The sequence below is a fragment of the Heliconius melpomene genome, chromosome 6, assembly GCF_056956725.1.
Source record: "Heliconius melpomene rosina isolate 202511_hmr_F chromosome 6, ASM5695672v1, whole genome shotgun sequence".
In the NCBI taxonomy this organism is placed as follows: domain Eukaryota; kingdom Metazoa; phylum Arthropoda; class Insecta; order Lepidoptera; family Nymphalidae; genus Heliconius; species Heliconius melpomene.
Window position 1 is genome coordinate 5567551 of NC_140394.1, and position 18849 is coordinate 5586399.

General features: G+C 32.2%; 1 protein-coding gene and 2 long non-coding RNA genes across 3 annotated transcripts; 2 read left to right on the plus strand and 1 right to left on the minus strand.

Annotated features, from left to right (window-relative positions):
* The first annotated feature begins 2011 nt into the window (after window positions 1-2011).
* LOC146538196 (uncharacterized) lies at window positions 2012-13174 on the plus strand. Its single transcript, XR_014878055.1, has 2 exons — window positions 2012-2313; window positions 12493-13174. It is a non-coding gene; the product is annotated as an uncharacterized LOC146538196 (long non-coding RNA).
* Window positions 5348-7671, plus strand: LOC146538197 (uncharacterized). The gene is made up of 2 exons (XR_014878067.1): window positions 5348-5577; window positions 7364-7671. It is a non-coding gene; the product is annotated as an uncharacterized LOC146538197 (long non-coding RNA).
* Window positions 13175-14755: 1581 nt separating the features above from the next.
* Window positions 14756-18605, minus strand: bigmax (helix-loop-helix-leucine zipper transcription factor bigmax). Its single transcript, XM_085186728.1, has 5 exons — window positions 18403-18605; window positions 18245-18321; window positions 17582-17692; window positions 16647-16844; window positions 14756-15955 (listed from the first exon to the last, which is right to left on the minus strand). The coding sequence occupies exons 1-5, from the start codon at window positions 18476-18478 to the stop codon at window positions 15788-15790; spliced, it is 630 nt and encodes a 209-aa protein (XP_085042854.1). The 5' UTR covers window positions 18479-18605; the 3' UTR covers window positions 14756-15787.
* Window positions 18606-18849: the final 244 nt, after the last annotated feature.

The window sequence follows — 18849 nt, forward strand, 5'->3', positions numbered from 1 at the left end:
TTTTTCATATTAAACTTAATTAGTTGTTATTGAAATTTAGGTCTAACACTCAAAAGCCGCGCTTTGTTTTATTAGAGCGTATTATTATTGTATTACTAAAAAATAAATAATTTTTATATAATCATTGTCAAATCGAACCCACAACTACCACATTTACAGTTAGATGCTGTCCACTGAACTGAATCTCACTCTTACTTTACTAATACGATACTTTCATATTTTTAAATCATATTTTTAAATGATCTATTATAGTTTTTTTATCAGATATTCCAGATTTTTAATATTCATGTATTTAAGCAAAGACTCAATATGCTATGAAGGTTTAGTGGTTAAGTAATTGTCTAATCAACTATTAGTCTAAAACCTTTTGCTAAGGCGCTATTTCATTATTTCTTGTAGCTTAACTGGACTATTATGACTCTTTATTAGATGTTCTAGATCTTAAATTTTTATATATCAATAGACAATGCTCATCAACTTTTGAATAAAACATATTTAATTATTTCTTATAGTTAAATTGCTATGGTTCTGCATCAGGTGTGCAACTTTGCGAAGTCAAATATAGCTTAGATCCTGCTCAAATTTAATAGCTATAACAAAAAAAATATCCAGTAGTTCCGAAGATGTGAATGTAACAAACAGAGAGACAAAAAAATACCTATTCTTATTTTTAGTAATATGTATATGCATTATGCATACTGTGGTATGCATTATTTAATTCTGAAAATGTGAGGGTTGGTAGAAGCTTTTCGTTAAAAGTTTAATTGTATTTTAAACTTTTAAACAACAACTACAAACGCTCACATTTTCATTCGAATTTATTGTATAACTTCAGTACGTATTATCACAACCAGGACCACATCCTAATCTAGTTTAAGTGCTTAACGTTTTATAGCCTTAGCTATGTTATATCTCTCTAGCTGATAGACAGCTAAACATTTGGGAAATAAATTCTTTTTTATAGTGAATTTAATTTTTAATTAATTTCTGAATTTTATTTAAGGTAAATTATTAATATGAGAAATATCTTTGCGACTTATAAATAGCAAATTGTATATCAGGTGTATTTGTTTGGACTATGCATAAAACAGAAAATTCAATTTTTCCTATTCTTATAAGACTTACGAGAAATTACTCTCATACATTTCCAAAGTAATGTGTGTATGTGGGTGTGGGTGCCTGCACCCAGTACTGTGGACTGTACGTTGTCTGTCAGTGTATAGTACGTGCCAGTGACCTACGCGCGGCTTCGCCTGCTTAATGTTATTGTTATTGTAGCTAAATCTCAAAATCATAATTAAATGTAGAAACACGATCGTATCGTATATGGTTTGAATTTCAACTCGATATCTTCAAGGGTTCCTGTGATAAAGGCTCTTGACAGACAGACAGACATATGGACGGACAACAAAGTGATCTTATAAAGATTCCTTTTTTCCTTAAAAGCTACGGAACCCTAAAAAGTGTTGGAAAGTTATCATTATTTACTCGTTAGCTTTCAATAGTACCTATATAAAAAACTTTGATGTTAAAAGTTTTTACATATTATTTTGCTACTTTGGATAGTTATTGTAGGGTGAATAGCTTTCCTCTAAATTGGTCTTGTCAATACATTTATTATTGTTTTTTCAAATATTTACGCTATATAGTTCGATAATACTTACTCCATCCAAATAGTGCCACACATGCATAGTTAAAATAAAATATTGTACTATAGATGAATTATAACATAACAAAAACTTTACCCAAAATTCTAATATATAACTGCTTCTTTATAACACTTCTAAAATATCCACTTTTGCTTACATATAGGCATTGCTCTACAGAACTAACTATTATGTTTATTTTCTAATATAATTCCAGAGATTTGGGGGATTCGTATTTCACTACTGCTTTTGTACAAATATTTATTTTATGTTACGATTCTGGAGAGGAAGTGAAAGCCCATATAGCGTTAGAAACGTTACTGAAGGAATTCTATTTATTAGAGTACGTAGATTTAGGTGCGTATCTACAGAACCGCCGGATCAGTAATATTTCAAGACCGATGGTGTGCGCACGTCACACCCTACGGCAACAAGCGGTTCAGTTATTTCTACTGTTTGGCGAAGGCTATTATTAGATAGATACATTTTCATACCTATTCATTGGAGATAATCAAAATTTTGTATTCTTTTTTTACTTTTTAGAAATGGACATGAGTTTTATAAAGTTTAAAATTCTAAAAAAGTTTTATCTTCGAAGTTATTAGTTTCAGAACTAATTTAATTTAATTATTATATTGTCCAATACGAACAAAATGAAACACTTGCGGTAAGTGAAAAATATTATCTTACTCTTTTTATATTATATGCACTGGAATATTATAGTTTTGTCGGAATTTCTTCATGTTTCGGCTTAATTATTTTTCAGCTTGACGCTGTATCCCACGTACAGCCGGGTAGGTAGACTGAACCTAGTGTTAAAATATTCCGTTCTCCACTTTCCGTCAAATCTTTTGAGTCATTCCGTGTTGAGGCGGATTTCAACCTTGTTGCCAGAGCGAAGAAATGAAAATATTAATAAATAAATATTTTTCTTTTAAATATTTTGTGTATTATATATTTAAATTTAGAATTAATTTTAGTATCTACAGCATAGTTAATGTCGTAACGTAACTATTTATCAATTTAAAGGTATAAGAATTAGGCAAATGTTCAACTTTAGGGCCAATGTTATTTTAGTTTTACCCCTAATTTCCATTTCTCTGAACTTTAACCAACAGAAGCAAACAATTTCATCTATTAGCTTTGAAACTTTATATAAATAACAATAGTCATTTAGTTTAATAAATTTTCAGGTAGCTTGAATCTACAAATATTACATTAACTGAAATATAAAAAAAATCTATCCGATTCCTAAACTTTATATTTTTAAATGAATACCGTACTATTTACTATTGTAGAGTTTAACAATTCAATTTCCCAATTTTATATGTAAAACCCTAGTTTCTTATATACATTTCTTATATGGAAAATACTCTGTTTCCAAGTTTCCGCCAAATTCTCGAGGGATTGATAGTTGACTGGTCGAACTTAACTGCGCGGTTTTTCTCGTTACCAGAGCGATTAAATGTATATATTAAGTATTTTACTCCCACGAGGGGGAATCGAACCCACGACCATTGAGTTACACGCTTCTGCCACTGTACCACGATGACTTTACTAAATTTTATTATACACATAATAACGAGATCCTCAGTATAATGGCCATAATATAACATACGGAAAAAAGCTTTTGATAGTATGTAATGTTTTCTTACTCTAAGAGAGGATATTACTTCACTTATTTAAAACAGTTCTATATAGTTCCGTAAACTCATTTGGGACTACTGTTTGATTTATTTTACCAATACGCCGAAGCTAATTCAATGCTCGTATATTGAAAATCTAATCTCGACTACTAGTAACTAATATTATTTACTATTTTAGAAATGAGATGTAATTTTTTTCTTGTATATTTGAAAAAAATATATAAATAAGGAGAAATACAAATACATTATATTACTACTATTTTATAGGTACCTATCACTTAACTATTGTCTATGTATGAATATCTCTGATATTAAGAAAAGGACGAAAAGCTCCTGTAACGTTAAGCCGAGTATGTCAGCCAAAGCCATGCCAGCCAGCTAGTCATGCCCGCCATAGAGCCGAGCCAGCCTATGCCGACATTGACAGTTGCCATGCCAGCTAGCCAGTCGTGCCCGCCATAGAGCCGAGCCAGCCTATGTTGTCAATGACAGTTGACGTTTCATTGTCCGGAGAGTGGGAAGAAGTGTATAAATTAGCTGTGTAACGCATTCGGAGTTGATTTTGTATCGTGTACGCTTGTAAGCCGAATCTCTGTCAAAGCTTATAACGAAATATAAGAAGTGTTGATTCATCGGTGTGTTTTTATTTCCCTTCTGTTTCACTCAGAAGTGGGATGAAGCGCAATCGCTCGGATAATATCGGCAGAGGCGTCCGCCATGCAGAAGAGCCGCCTACAAATCAAGAAGAATATGAAACGGATAACGATAATGACGTGTTACCGCCACCCGCCAGAAAAATGTTAAAACATCTGCTAGTGAACGAGGTCGACAGGGCGATACGTGATCTTGATCAAGAGTGTGAGACGTTCGGTCGAGCGAAGAATCATCGTGCAGCGTCGCTTATTCCTGAATTTGATCCCGAAGGCGAAGATTGCACAGTGTCAACGTGGCTAAAGAAGATTGAACAGCTTGGAGATATACACAATTGGAGTGACGACATTAAATCATTTTATCTGCAAGATAAACTTCGCGGTCAGGCTCGTAAATGGTACAATAGACTCGACGAATACAATTATACGTGGGGTGAATGGAAACAAATGTTATTGCGAGCATTTCCCAAACATCGTGATTATAGTGCTTTATTGGACGAGATGATGCAACGAAAGAAATTACCCAGTGAGACAATGACCAAATATTACCAGGACAAAGTGGCTATGTGTTTTCGGTGTAAACTATCGGATAGTGCTAGTGTTTCGTGTATTATTCGCGGTCTACCCCCCTCGTTGCAACCTAACGCACGTGCATTCCAATGTGTACGACCAGATGAACTTTATAAAGCTTTTCTTTGTGCTCTCGACGACTATCGTGGATCGACATCTGAAGTTCGAGTTCCCCGCAATGAGCTCAAACAATTACAACCTGTAGAGAAGGAAATCAACCCAGACATTGACCCGTGTCCTCGTTGCAAAAAGGTAGGTCATCTATTACATAATTGTACACTACCAGACCAACGTATTTGTTTTAAATGTGGGGCTCAAGGTCATATTGCTACTCGTTGTCAGAGCTCGCAAACTAATCGCGAGCCTCTGAAAAGTAATAACAATGTTAAAGACATTAAATTGCTACAAAATTATGATAATACTTACAAGAAGGTAGTAAAGGTTAACGGGGTATTTGTAAAAGCCTACGTAGACACCGGGAGCCAAGTGAACGTTATGCGTAACCAAATAGCTAATTTGCTTTCTCTTGAAGTTATACCTTCACGAACAATTTTAAAAGGATTTTCTGGAGGCTTCCTTGACCTTGACTTGACCTTGATATCGATAACTTTCGTATACCATGTAGCGCATACTTGACAGATGTTGAGATGGGAGACATCGACCTATTGATCGGACAGCCAGTGATTAACTCTGATAATATGTCGCTTATTGTAAGCTACGGTACAGCTACACTACACAGACAAGATCCTGACTTCCACAACTGGAATTAATGTCGAGGAAGATCCTCAGAGGTTTAAAGTGTTGACATCATGCCAAGAGACATTGTCACCCGGAATTTCAATTATAAAAATTCTTGTTCCTGGAAATGACGCGAATGTAAATGTCTGCACGGCCGCACGTCATCATGATTTGCAAGGCGTGTGTTATTCATTACCCGCCACTTTACTACGAGGAAGCCAGGGTTACATGAAAGTCATGAACAACGGTGACAAGGACATTGTGTGGGAAGCTGGACAAGTTCTGACCCGAGCAGAACGGTGTGAGGAGCCTACTACAGCCAGCCAGGTTAGTTGCAAAGCCATGCTATTATTTTCTAGTTTGCCTATTTTATCTCACATGCCTAGTTTGTGTAAAGTGTCCAGTTTGTCAGATAGGGTTAAATCAATAAATATGTTAAATATTTTTGATAGTAGTGATAGCAATACTTGTATAGGCGGCGTACTATTAAACGATATAAGAATAGGGAATGTAAATGATAACCAACGTCATAATTTATTAAATCTTTTATTTCAATATCGAGATAGTTTTCCAAGTAGTATTAAAGATCTCGGCTGTACTAAATTAATACAAATGAAAATAAGACTTAATCACGATCAGCCTATATATCGTCAATCGTATAGGTATTCCCTTGGTGAACGCAAAATAGTAAAATCTAAAGTTAAAGAGTTATTAGGCGCAGGTATTATTAAAGAATTCGAATCTAATTATGCTTCCCCGGTAGTGTTAGTGAAAAAAAAGAATGGTGATGGTAGGTTGTGTATAGATTATCGTGCGCTCAATGCTGCAACAATAAAAGATAAATATCCGTTACCTAATATTGAGGATCACATATCTAAGCTAGCACTTATTTAAGACACTTGTAAAACAGCTTTTATTTGCCAAGAGGGACAATTTTAGTATTTAAGAATTCCTTTTGTTTTAGCCAATTCACCATCCGTTTTCATGCGTTTAATTAATAACATTTTTAACTCAATTCAGAATATGTTGTCTCACAGTGTCAGTTCCGCAAATGAGATTTTAGCATTTTTAGATATTTTACTAACTTCGGTTGACATTAAATCTGGATTAAAAATATTGGAGATTGTTTTATCTAAGTTTCGAGCGAAAAATCTTAAATTAAATATAAAAAAAAAAATGTGCATTTTTACAAGACAAAGTGATTAGGATATGAAATTTCTGAGGATGGAGTCAAACCATCCGAGTCAAAAATCATTAACCGCAGTTTTTCAGTTTCCGGTGCCTAAAACCGTTCACGAAATACGGCAATTTATAGGTCTTTGCAGTTATTTTCGGAAATCTATTTATAAATTTGCACAAATAGCCCGCCCGTTAACCGATTTTACAAAAAAAATATGTCCTGGGTATGGAATATGCTCAATCTAGTAGTTTGGAAAAATTAAATATTTGTGTTCTAACCCTGTATGATCTCTCACTTCATACAGAAATACATACAGACGCGTGTAAAGTTTGAATAGCAGGCATATTATTACAAAAACAATTTGATAACTCGTTACATCCCATTATGTATTTTAGCCGTGTAACCTCTCCCGAGGAAAATATATATCATAGTTATGAGTTTGAAACACTAGCAGTGGTAAATCCAGGTACGACGTATCGGCCTCGGATAGGGTAGAAGAGCCGATTCAGGTTAGGCGGACTAAAGCAAGACAACGTATAGTAAACGCTAGTGCGAGTATGAAGCGTAACTTTGATAAACGTCGTAAAAATTGTAATGTTTACCGAAAGGGTGACTTAGTTCTCTGGAAGCAAGCTCCTATTAGTAGCGCTGCTATGGTTAATTGAAAGTTAGACGACATCTATTTAGGGCCCTATATCGTGACTAGAGTTGTTGGCAATGACAGATATGGGATTAGAAGTATCAAGGGGTTAAGAGGGTATAAACATTTCGTAGGGTTAGTGTCCGCCAATTCTATAAGGCCGTACCGCAGTGTAGCTTCTATATCTGATAGTACTAGCAGTTCTGATGACCAATTAGACACAGAAGATCTAATCAATTTACTTCAAAGTTAACCATATTATTGTGTTCCCATTGCGGGAGCAATTGTTACAGGATGGCCGATTGTAACGTTAAGCCGAGTATGTCAGCCAAAGCCATGCCAGCCAGCCAGTCATGCCCGCCATAGAGCCGAGCCAGCCTATGCCGACATTGACAGTTGCCATGCCAGCTAGCCAGTCGTGCCCGCCATAGAGCCAAGCCAGCCTATGTTGTCAATGACAGTTGACGTTTCATTGTCCGGAGAGTGGGAAGAAGTGTATAAATTAGCTGTGTAACGCATTCGGAGTTGATTTTGTATCGTGTACGCTTGTAAGCCGAATCTCTGTCAAAGCTTATAACGAAATATAAGAAGTGTTGATTCATCGGTGTGTTTTTATTTCCCTTCTGTTTCACTCCTATGTATTTTATACAGAAACGGCAGGATTCTCACAAGAATGTAATAAAGTTACATTAAACCTAATACGTATAAATAAAAATATATTTTATATCAGTGGCCGCCCGCAATTTCGCTATCGGGGACTTTATCATCTTACGGACTTTATCCCATCCTGCTTTGATTTACCACCCGTTGTGATTGAAACTTGCGGCAAATAGACAAAGAAAATCTTATAGTCAAGGCTCTCTGCTCTCCGCTTTTCTTCTATATACGTGTATAAAAAGATAAACAAAAATTTAAAAATCATAAACTTCTTCATTTATATAAACTCGCCCTAAATTCAAGAAGTAAAGAAGAAGAAAATTTAATAGAGCAAACTTAGACTTATAAAGCGCAACATACAACTCTAATTTTATGCACTTAAATAAATACTTACAAAAGTTTACAGGAAAAACATTTTAAATAATTTTTAGAAACGTGAAAAAACATTGAACATAGCAGGATTTGAACCCGCGCCTCTTGGAAACCGTATAAGCTTAGTGGTCAGAACGCTTGAATTTGAACGTAGCGGGGTCCTGCTACGAATAAATAGTAAGTTTTAAATTATAGATACAACTAACAACCGATATATATAAATACATACATATGTACATACGTATGCCTATTTCCAATACAAATAGCTTTCCGCTTTCCATCCACAACCCGCAGTGCCACTGAGCTCGGCGTGAATGCAATTATAGGAGCACTTTGGCCCTAGACATCGACCATCTGAAACTTTTAAACTAATCAATAACGTAAATAGAAGTTCTATTATTTTGTAACACCTTTTACTTTGTATTGTTATCGGTAATATTAAAAATATTTAGTTTCCTATTTTTACTGACATATATGACTTACTTACATATATTGTATATATATTACAAATTTATTTTTCCTCAATTAGCAGGATAAGCAACACGTTGCATTTTGCCTTAGATCCTACAGCGGTAGGAAAATTTAAATTATTATTTTCATTGTGTGGAGATTGATTCACAACCATCAATCAATTTTCAATCAGTCGGTTTCCCATTGCGCTACGATAACCTTTACAGGTATTTTAGTTTATTAATCAATTCAATAGAGGCCGTGTGACTGTAAACGCGACGGTTGTAAGTTCAATGCTTCAGTAATTTGGCGGGAAGTAGGGGACGGAAGTACCTTAATGGGAACGAAGTGTCTAACAACAGTAGGTTCCCTCTGATTATCCTGCTAAGTGTGGAATAGAGCGTGAAGCTAAAAAATATAACGATTGAATATTAATAAGCCATTATTTATATATACATATATAAGTAAATATATGTACCAAAGATACAACGCTATATGCAGCGTATATTGTTTTCAAAGTTTATCAATTTTATCAATGTATTCCCTTGTGTTTGCATTAGAATAAGCGTACCCTATAAAAGTTCTACGAATGTAGGGCGAAGCTATTTAACACAATTGTGCGAGTATGGGTTTTTCCTTGCTAAATTCATTTCAGTCTGTGAGAAATTTTACTGGGCAATAATTTTTTGTTTCTTCTATTAAATTGAATATAATTGATCTTCAATTGAACACCGTGTTAATATTTATTAAATAGTAAAAAGAAAATAACTTAAAGTAATGATAATGTTTTATTTTACAAAGATTTCGCTTTATCTTGAACTAGGATTGAAACATGTAATATACTAAAAAAATACTTACTAGTATTTTTTTATAAAGAAGTTATAATTTTGCGTTGTATATTTATTAATGGTGTACCGTAAAGAATACAAAGAAACAAATGAATTATTATAAGGTAAAAAGGCTAGTCACTCTTTGTAAGCACACTAGGTCTGGTGACGAGGCAAAGCGCGACGTTGTGTTCCGCAACTCAATACATGAAACCATTTTCTAGGTAGGTTAGGTTCATTTTCAAAGGTACTGTCATAATGGGAGCGGAGTGTCTTAACTCTAGGTTCCCTCTACCATTCTATACGGGCTATAGCGTAAGGCTAAAAAAATTAAGTAAATTTCCAGATATTTGGCGCTTACGTCATTAACATTTGATTGCAAGGTAGAATTACATACTGTAGTTATCTGCTTGCGGTATCACAAATTGATATCAGATATCGATAAAATGGACAGCTATTGATAGTAACAAAATGAGCTAATTTTCATCTTGTAATTTTTATTTTCACAGATATACAGATATACGCTACAAATAAATAAATATATAACAACAATTCTTTAAATGAATTTTAATTTTATGTCTATTGTTTAATAAATCTAAATTATAACCATTATTATATTAATATAGAGTATAAATTGTTATACTCAACACGCAATGCATCGAAAAATTCAGCAGAAAGTGAGGAACGGAGTGTATTAACACTAGGTTCCCTCCGCCTATCCTGCTGTGTGCGGGATACAGCGTGAAGTTTGTTTAATAATCTATATTCATTATAGCCTATTATGAAGAATGTCATGTTCACTGATGATTTTTAATTTTAGAATGTCAACAGTATTTACGTCCAATACTAAATTTTACGAAGCGTGTAACCTATTAATTTACAACGTCTTAACTGAACATAAAGTTGAAATTGGTTAACATAAATCGAATGCTTGCTTCTGAATGCTAATTACAAGAAAAAGAAATTAATCACATCATCATCATCAGCTATAAATACTCAAGCTAACTATATAAAAAAATGTGTGAATAAAATTTAATAACATTTAAACTAAATCGTCCAAATGCAATTTAATTGTTATAAAAATATATAATTCAGTAATTAAATTTCATATTTTAGAGTCCGTCGTGACGCGGCAAAACGTGGCGTTAAGTTGCGCTACTCAACATGTTGCAATGTCGAATTTGGCGTAAGATGAGGAACGGAATTGTCTTAATGGGGAAGGAGGCATATTAACACCAGGCTCCCAGGTTCCCTTTTCCTACCACAGTAGGCGCAGTACTATGCGAAACAGAAAGAAAAAATCGTATAAGTAATTATTACAAATATATTTTAACATAACGAATGATTGCAATATAAATCTACTAAAGTCGGAAATAAAACAGTCCAATTACCGTCATGCCAATTTAAGGTATGAGACTTTGAATAATCTAATAAAATTGAGGATAGGTACCAAAAACATTGTTTAACATTAAATGCTAAACTAAAAGAACTAGACTAAAAGAAATACTCTATAAGATACAAGTATTAAGATACAAGTATTGTTAATATATACGTAGCTGTAAAATTTTGTAAAAAACTTGCCTCAATCATTAGACTGTCAAACGAGAACCGCATAATATTCGTAATCACACAGCATAATATTATCTTACACTGCTCCCCATTCCAACAATATTTCAAATTCTAGAAGTAAAATAAATTGACAACAATTGAAATGAGGGCAATAATCTAATTAAAAAATATAAATACCCACCCAATTTATTTAAACTGATTTAAGACACTCTGTTCCCCATTTTCGTGCGTGAAACATTGGGTGTTGAGTAAAGGAACTATCTGCCTATCACAACAGAACCATCGCGTTTTAAATATCAAACGGGTCACCGCACTAGAACGGCCTCTATAAATGTTGATGCAGAAAAATAAATAAAAAAAATGTAATAAATTGAATAACAACATTAAATATCTGATATGACCACGAACAACAATTGGGTCATGAAACAACAAAATAGTAAATACCAACATTGTGTCCATATAAAAATTTATAGCAACGCCGGAATCGGCAATGTAAATAATCGAATACCAATTGAATCCATTCGTATATGAAATAAAACCGGCACGCAAATAAACTGTTACTCGGGTTCCGCGCGATAAACCGTCCTGCCACAAACAATTTCAACGGTGACGCCATTGTGGATAGATTGACTGATCGTTTCCCCTATTTACCAATTCTATTTCAAAGATATGTATGTATTGAAGAATTTATAGCAATATATACTTTTATATTTATCAATATTCAAAGAAAATATAGTATTTAGAAAATAACAATTGATTTTTTGTATTACAATATATATTTTTTTATGTTTTTTTTCTATTAAATATTAAGGAGGCGAGTTCTGGGGCGTGCGTGTGACTATAAACGCGACAGGGTCCCACTTGAGAAAATGAGAAAAACAAACTAAGTTCCGTTACTCAACTTGCAATGCTCAAGAATTCGGAGGAAAGTGGGGAACCGAAGTGTTTTAATGGGAACGGAGTATCTTAAAACTAGATTCCCTATATCTTGGCATGCAGCGTAAAAATAAACAGAATATTTGCACATAAGTGAGGCCCAAGGGAAATGTCTCATTAAGCTGTTATTGTGAAAAATAAGACGAATTTAATCATACACTTGCCAGGTCGTAAGATATTGACCTCGTTCATTTTATGGGACAGATATAATCGTAAAAGGCGCTCTGCGGATTGAAGGTTTATTCTTAAAATCAAATCTGCAAAAAAATATCGACTATTGTCGTCGCGTACTTATTTTTTACTAGTCTCAGTCTGTAACTTTGTCAACAAGTCAACTCGTGAAAATGAAAATCGAGAAAATGAAATATTTAATAAATATTATCATTTTTTCTCTCTGATAAGGCGAGGCAAAGCGCGGCCCTAAGTCCCGCCACTCAACACATATTGCTTTCAGAATTGGTGTGAAGGTGGAGAACGGGAGTACCTTAAAAGGAACAGAGTGTTTTAACACTAGGTTTCCAGGTTCACTCTGCCTACCTATATTGTGAAAAACAAATACCATATACACATTACAATCATCAATTGACTTTTTCTTCTTATGTTTGTTACAGGTGAAGGTTTATTTTGAACTTGCGACAATGGGTCGCGGCACCGGAGGTCTGGAAACAAATGGAGAACTTAGAATATTATTGGTAGTGACCGTAGTGATCGGGTTGCTGCTTATGATGTCTCTACTGTTGTGCTACGCGTGTGTTCTTAAACGGCTCTGTTGCGGTACTCCAAGAGAGAGAGCAAAGAACTTAGCGTGTGCTAGAAGAACTGAAAGCTTCCCCATGGGGGACGTTACGTTAATCTCTCAACCAACTGAAAGCGAACGCGTTTAAATATGAGAATATGAGAAAATTAATAATATAAAAACGTAATATATCAAATATTGTATAATTATGTTATTATTAATTTATTTGTAAACCACCACCACTTTTAGACATTTATACATATTAAAAACAAAAATATACGAAAAGCTACGTATTTACATTTAAAAAAAAAATTTATAATGAAAATTTAATACAGTCGCTTCGGGATTTTTTCTTTATAAATGTTAAAGAATCCACCGAAAGCCACTAAAAATGCCTCCTTCTCTGTAAAATTTGAACCTATAACTATCGTAACCGGTCCAGTATGTTTAAACTGCGTGAAAATAATGTGTATACTGGTACTTATAATTTTTTTATTCGTACTTACTAATAAAAGGTAAGGACTATTGGACGAAAAATAAAATGTTACCATTTGAAATTTGGTTTTTATTTATAACTAGTTTCACTAGCGCCTAGCGCCCACGTGGTCTACACGATTATGGCTATCGTTGTTTCCCGTTTTGGCGGTTCAACACACAAAAATGTGTTTTACTACGACATTATATTAAAAATTTTTAATATTTTATCTTTAATGAACCAATAAAGTATAGTAAAATTTTGTATTTCAAAAACACTTTCATTAAAAAATTGCAAAATGAGAGATGAAAGGTTGACCAAATTAATTACCTGTCACGAAAACAAGTGTCCTACTACTACTGTTTTTGATCTACTAATTACTTATATATTTATTTACCTAATAATATAGAAAATGTTCTATTCTGCGAAAAAAATTATTTCTTTATACTTTTTCCCTATATGTATGTTCCCTTTTTTTTGTATGTTGTGTGGCGGAACTCCGCGGAAACCGTTTTGTCTTTCTAAGACATTCGAAATTAATTAGTGACACAATAAACATATATAGAAGCCTCAGAATAATTATCTGTTTTAGTTTTCTATAGTCGAGAGGAAACTTTTGTAGAACAACCAAAGTTTTCAACAGTTTAATAGTATTGGAGTTTCAGATAAGTTTAATGCGAGTTGGCAGTTATTTATTTTCCGATTATAATGGAAATTCTCTTGCCTCCCCTTTCACTTCAAATATACTTACTCACTTGTTTTGCGATAATAGTTATGTTTTGTTTATCTGTATTATTCTTTCTCTACTTTTTCTGAACTTCACCCCGCATCCCGGATACAGCAACAGAGGCATAACCTAATATTAATCAATTGTCATTTAAAAATATTGAGGTAAATAGAATATAAAAGTAATATTCTATTAGAACGTAAACACTGCTTTCAATCAGAAACATGAAATTTCTTTAAGACGAATTATCAAACGAAATATAGGTAGGTACTCTAATATTTTGTAATTACTGGGTATATAATTATTATATAAATACACACTTTCTTTGATGTTTTGTATTCCAAAAATCCTTTGTCAAAGATTTTGTGGACAATTTAGGACGATTGATCACAATCATGGCTATCGTAGCGCAGCATCGTTGTGGTTTCTCTTGTAAAAAGACAATGTGCGGCGTTAAGTTCCGCTTTCAACACGAAAAAGCTTGCCTACCCTGCTGTGTTTGGAATACAAAACAAGCAAGAAACAAATCATAGCTATCTAGCTATTTTGATGAATATTTAGGGAAGTACCTACATCGAGGCCAGTAGTGGCGCAGGGGCACTAGTGTGTAACTGTAAACGCCATTCATAGTCCCAGTCAAATTATTCCACTTAATTATTATCATAGAATATTATAAAATTTATTTGCTTACAATTACGTTTATGATTATATTGAGAAACGTTAATTATAAATTAACAGATTTAATATCCGTTCTAGTAATTGTTTCTATAATTTATACATGTTAGATTATATAATGTTTGCTTCATTTATAAGTTTCATAATTTAAGGTAAGGTAATGTACAACTTCCGCGGTTTATTTTTCGAATTTTAATGTTTACTATTATCATTAGAGGGATTTATAAAAAATATTAATTTATGAATAATAACCCACAAGAGTCGAATAATAACTATACTTTTATTTCGACTGTTATATAAACAATGTATATATAAAGCAATAGTATATGATCCTTATATTAATAATTCGTTTATTAATAACAATTTTAATATAAATTAGAACACTTTTACTGTCAATAAAAGACAAAACATGTATAATATAAAAATATTTCTTTTATAAAATACTTAATTTATTAAGAGTGTAACGCTATTTTCAACATTGTATAGAGCAATGATAGTTTTCTTACTATCCCTAATTGATAAATAATTTACATATCGTCGGCTTAGTGTGTAAACTTGCTAATTATTATATATATTACAAAAAGGTCTTAAAAAACGGTTTACAATTTCGAAAATTGATTTGTTTTCTGTACTATATGAAATAAAACAAAGATGAATACTGTATTTTTACACTTTCGAATTGTATAAAAAACTACATAAAGAAAAAAAAAATAGATTATCATGCTTACACTCTGAGCCGACGATATAATTGTTATGGCTATATAATACATATATAAGTTTCACGGCATTTCTTATATTAAATTAATAATTGTAAACGTATGATATATTTATTTATTAATAAAAAAGTAGAAGGAACATCAAAAATTTCTTGTATATTTGGGTCGTTGCATATATTTTATTAAGTAAACAAACAATATGTATTTAAATTTATAATTTGAAATTTATATTATGTTTATATACCTATATTTTCGATTGACATTATATATTTGTTTTAAATCATTCTTTACTACTTACAACGTTAGTTCACTTGGGTTGCATATGCAAATTTTACCAAAAGATATGATAAATTCAATAATTTTCGGGCAGTGTTGAAAGACTGGGTTCCCCTATGTGCCGTTCAAGTTTCGAGATATTGTGTATTGAGGGCATTTAGTCTTTTCATGAAAGATTTAATTATAAAAATATATAACAACAAATTTACTAAATATTTTCACATTAACAAAAACTAATTCCTTTTAATCCGTATTGATATCTATATTATATCTATGTTTTATTTTATAATATATAATATAATTATGGCGTATAGTTTTGTTCACGTAAAACTCCATGAACCAACGTACGTAACGACTGAGGCTTGCAATACTCCTCGAGCCAATTGAAGACACCGGCGGAAAACTCCGCGAAATCATTTGTAGGAACCGATTCGAATGATTCAAAAAGTTTATCCATTATTCCCTGAAACTAAGTAAATAATATTTAAATAAATTAAATTTTATCAAAATATGTCTATCTACATAGATTTATTTTTAAATAGATACCATCGTAATAAGTAATCGTCAATAAGAAACCATGATTTTCAGGAAGAAAGAAATAATATAGATAAATAAAAAAAGTATTAATTTTAAAAACATTTACTAATAGGTATATCATCTAAAATTATTTTATAACCCTATTTGTGTACAAAAATGTTTCCCAAAACTTGATATTTTTTAAACAGGTGCGATATTTATTTATTGTGAATACCTTAAAAGTAGAAAAAAGGCAACCAATGTTTATTTAATCTTTTATAGAACTAAATAAACATTGAGAAGGGTTAAACAAATACAGTTTTGTATGGAAATGTGACCGAGGACTTGCGAATAAACATACCTTTCGCAAATAAACGGCTATTTTGTTGATAGAATTCTAGTAAATACGTAGTTCCAATAACATTTTTTTAGTTGACCAGCAAACGGGCCCGATACTCACGTAAGGGAACATTTCATTTTATTATATGTTTTATAGAAACTTAATTTATCATTATTATTTTTAAGTAACCTCGTATTGTTATTTTTTTTTTATATTACATTGGGGTAAGATGGGGCAAGGCTGTACTAAAATACAGCAAAGCAATTAGCAAAACATAAAAAAATTATAAAACATAAAATCTCACCACTTGAAATTTGTCTTGATCGCTTAATCGTTGTTCATTATGACCTGGGACCGAATGTTGAGCTTTCACTATTTGCTCATAATTAGCCTGCATTATACGGAGGGCGATAACGTCTTTCCTTAGTGCGTTCCGCTGTTCCTCCTGTCGCCTCCTTTGTTGCAGCAAATATTGAATATAGTCTATCGACTTTTGTAAAACCTATGGCATTTATATAATTTCTTTTTTAACGTTCTGTTGTCTCCCGCTTTTAGCATGGTAGATGGAGGGAACTTAGTGTTGAGACATTCCATTCTCCAAGTTCCTCCCAAAGAAACAAAGCACAGAGATGAGTTCAGCCACTAAACAATGCAATGTCTATGCATTGCGTGACTAGGAATCGAACCAAAGATGGCTTTATCAGATGAATGATATAGTATATATTAAATATAATCGGACAATTTCAAATCTGGTAAACCCTTTGGCAAGCAATCTCAAATTTGGGGAAAACATTGAGAATAGATTTTAACATAACTTCCCTCTCCCTACCCTGATTTGTGGGGATTTATTTTATAGTTAATTTTCACAAAATTTCCAACTTCAATAATCAATTTAATAATTATTTTAGTTAACAATTTGCTTTCATTATAAAATATAATATATTTTTCTTTTAAGCAAATAAAAGCATTTTTATATAATTAAGTGGTTAATTTTTGAAATACCATAAAAGTAGTGGTGTGTTTGTTTCGGTTGAATAATATTTGTTCTAATATTTGTTCTGTTATAAGTGAAAAAATTATAATGACAACATACTTGTTGTAATTTGATTTCCCTAATATTTATCTAATTGCTATACTTGCTTCTAAATGATTCAAATATTACTATTATTATTAATAGTTATCTTTCATGATTATATATATGGTGTAATTTTTATGAATTGGCCATACATAAATACTTACAGCAGCTTTGCTGGGCTTATAGCCAGAAGCATCTGTTTGTTGGCATGTAGGCACTAATTCTTGCAAAGAATCATAGCCCTTCTTTATAGCATCCCTTCTTTTTTGTTCTGCCTATGAAAATACTTTCAATGTAATAAAAATAAGTGAAAAGAACATTGATTATAAAATTAGATAGTCCAAATATTTTATTTAAGAAATCCAATGTTTAATCTATATAATATAGAAACATGATGTTGTTGCAGTGAAATACAACATCTGGCAACAGACACAATGCTTGTGGGATTATATTTAAATTATTTTCTTTTCTATTCCAGCAATACAAAGCATGGTGTTGAGTACTGTCACTCAACACAAGATAATCAAAAAACTCGAGCACAAGGGAGGTGGAGGTGTTGTAATACTAATTCTTTATATTTATGGTTTTTACATGTGGGTCAAAGAATGAAGCTGAAACATAGTGTAATGACTTCATGGATATATTAATATATTGTAGAAAGCATACAATTAAATATTTTCGAAAATGAATAATTAAGAATTGCTAGGTATTTGATTTCGTCACATTACGTACATTAGCAGCATACACCCAGATTTTATCTCAGGTTAAAATGTCCTTAATAAAAAAATCATGATCAATTAATTTAAATTAAGTAACATTAATATTACCTGCGTATGAGCTTCTCGGCGTCTTTCTTTAAAGCTAATTGCTGATGCTTTGTTATCTCCACTATCATCTTCATCTTCTGTAATGTAATAAAATAATTTGTTTAATAGAATATAACTGTGACGATAAGATATACATTATGACATTGATAAATTTTTACCCGAGTTGTGATTTGAAGATGATGGTGTCTGATGAATATTTTGTATAGAACCACTACTACCACAACGTGGATACATTATTTATAATTATACAAAAATGGTAAGAATTCAGATTATTATAAAATTGCGTATTTTGCATGGATATTGGATACATATACAATAAAAATAATGATTGATGACAGTGGCACTGACAGTAGGAAAAAACAGCTGAAAGAGTTGACATTTGAAGAGATGGACTTTCATATTGATGGATAATTCATTTTGAAATCGAGAAAAAATATCGATAATATACCATTCAATGTATAAAGTAAGAAATATTTACTCGTCCATTACCATAAGCTAAATAATTTAATTATTATTAGCATTAATATAATAAAAAAATATATTTACTTATTACATTTTTAACCATAAACAATAAAAAAAATGTATTAAAAACCAAGAATGTAATC

What these genes read in the sequence shown, in the direction of transcription:
- bigmax (XM_085186728.1), bottom strand. Translation starts at nt 18,478, where the DNA reads ATGTATCCACGTTGTGGTAGTAGTGGTTCTATACAAAATATTCATCAG. An exon ending in GCCGAGAAGCTCATACGCAG is followed by an intron (nt 17,693 to 18,244) that starts GTAATATTAATG and finishes GTATTTTCATAG; the next exon opens with GCAGAACAAAAAAGAAGGGA. An exon ending in ATCAAGACAAATTTCAAGTG is followed by an intron (nt 15,956 to 16,646) that starts GTGAGATTTTAT and finishes TTATTTACTTAG; the next exon opens with TTTCAGGGAATAATGGATAA.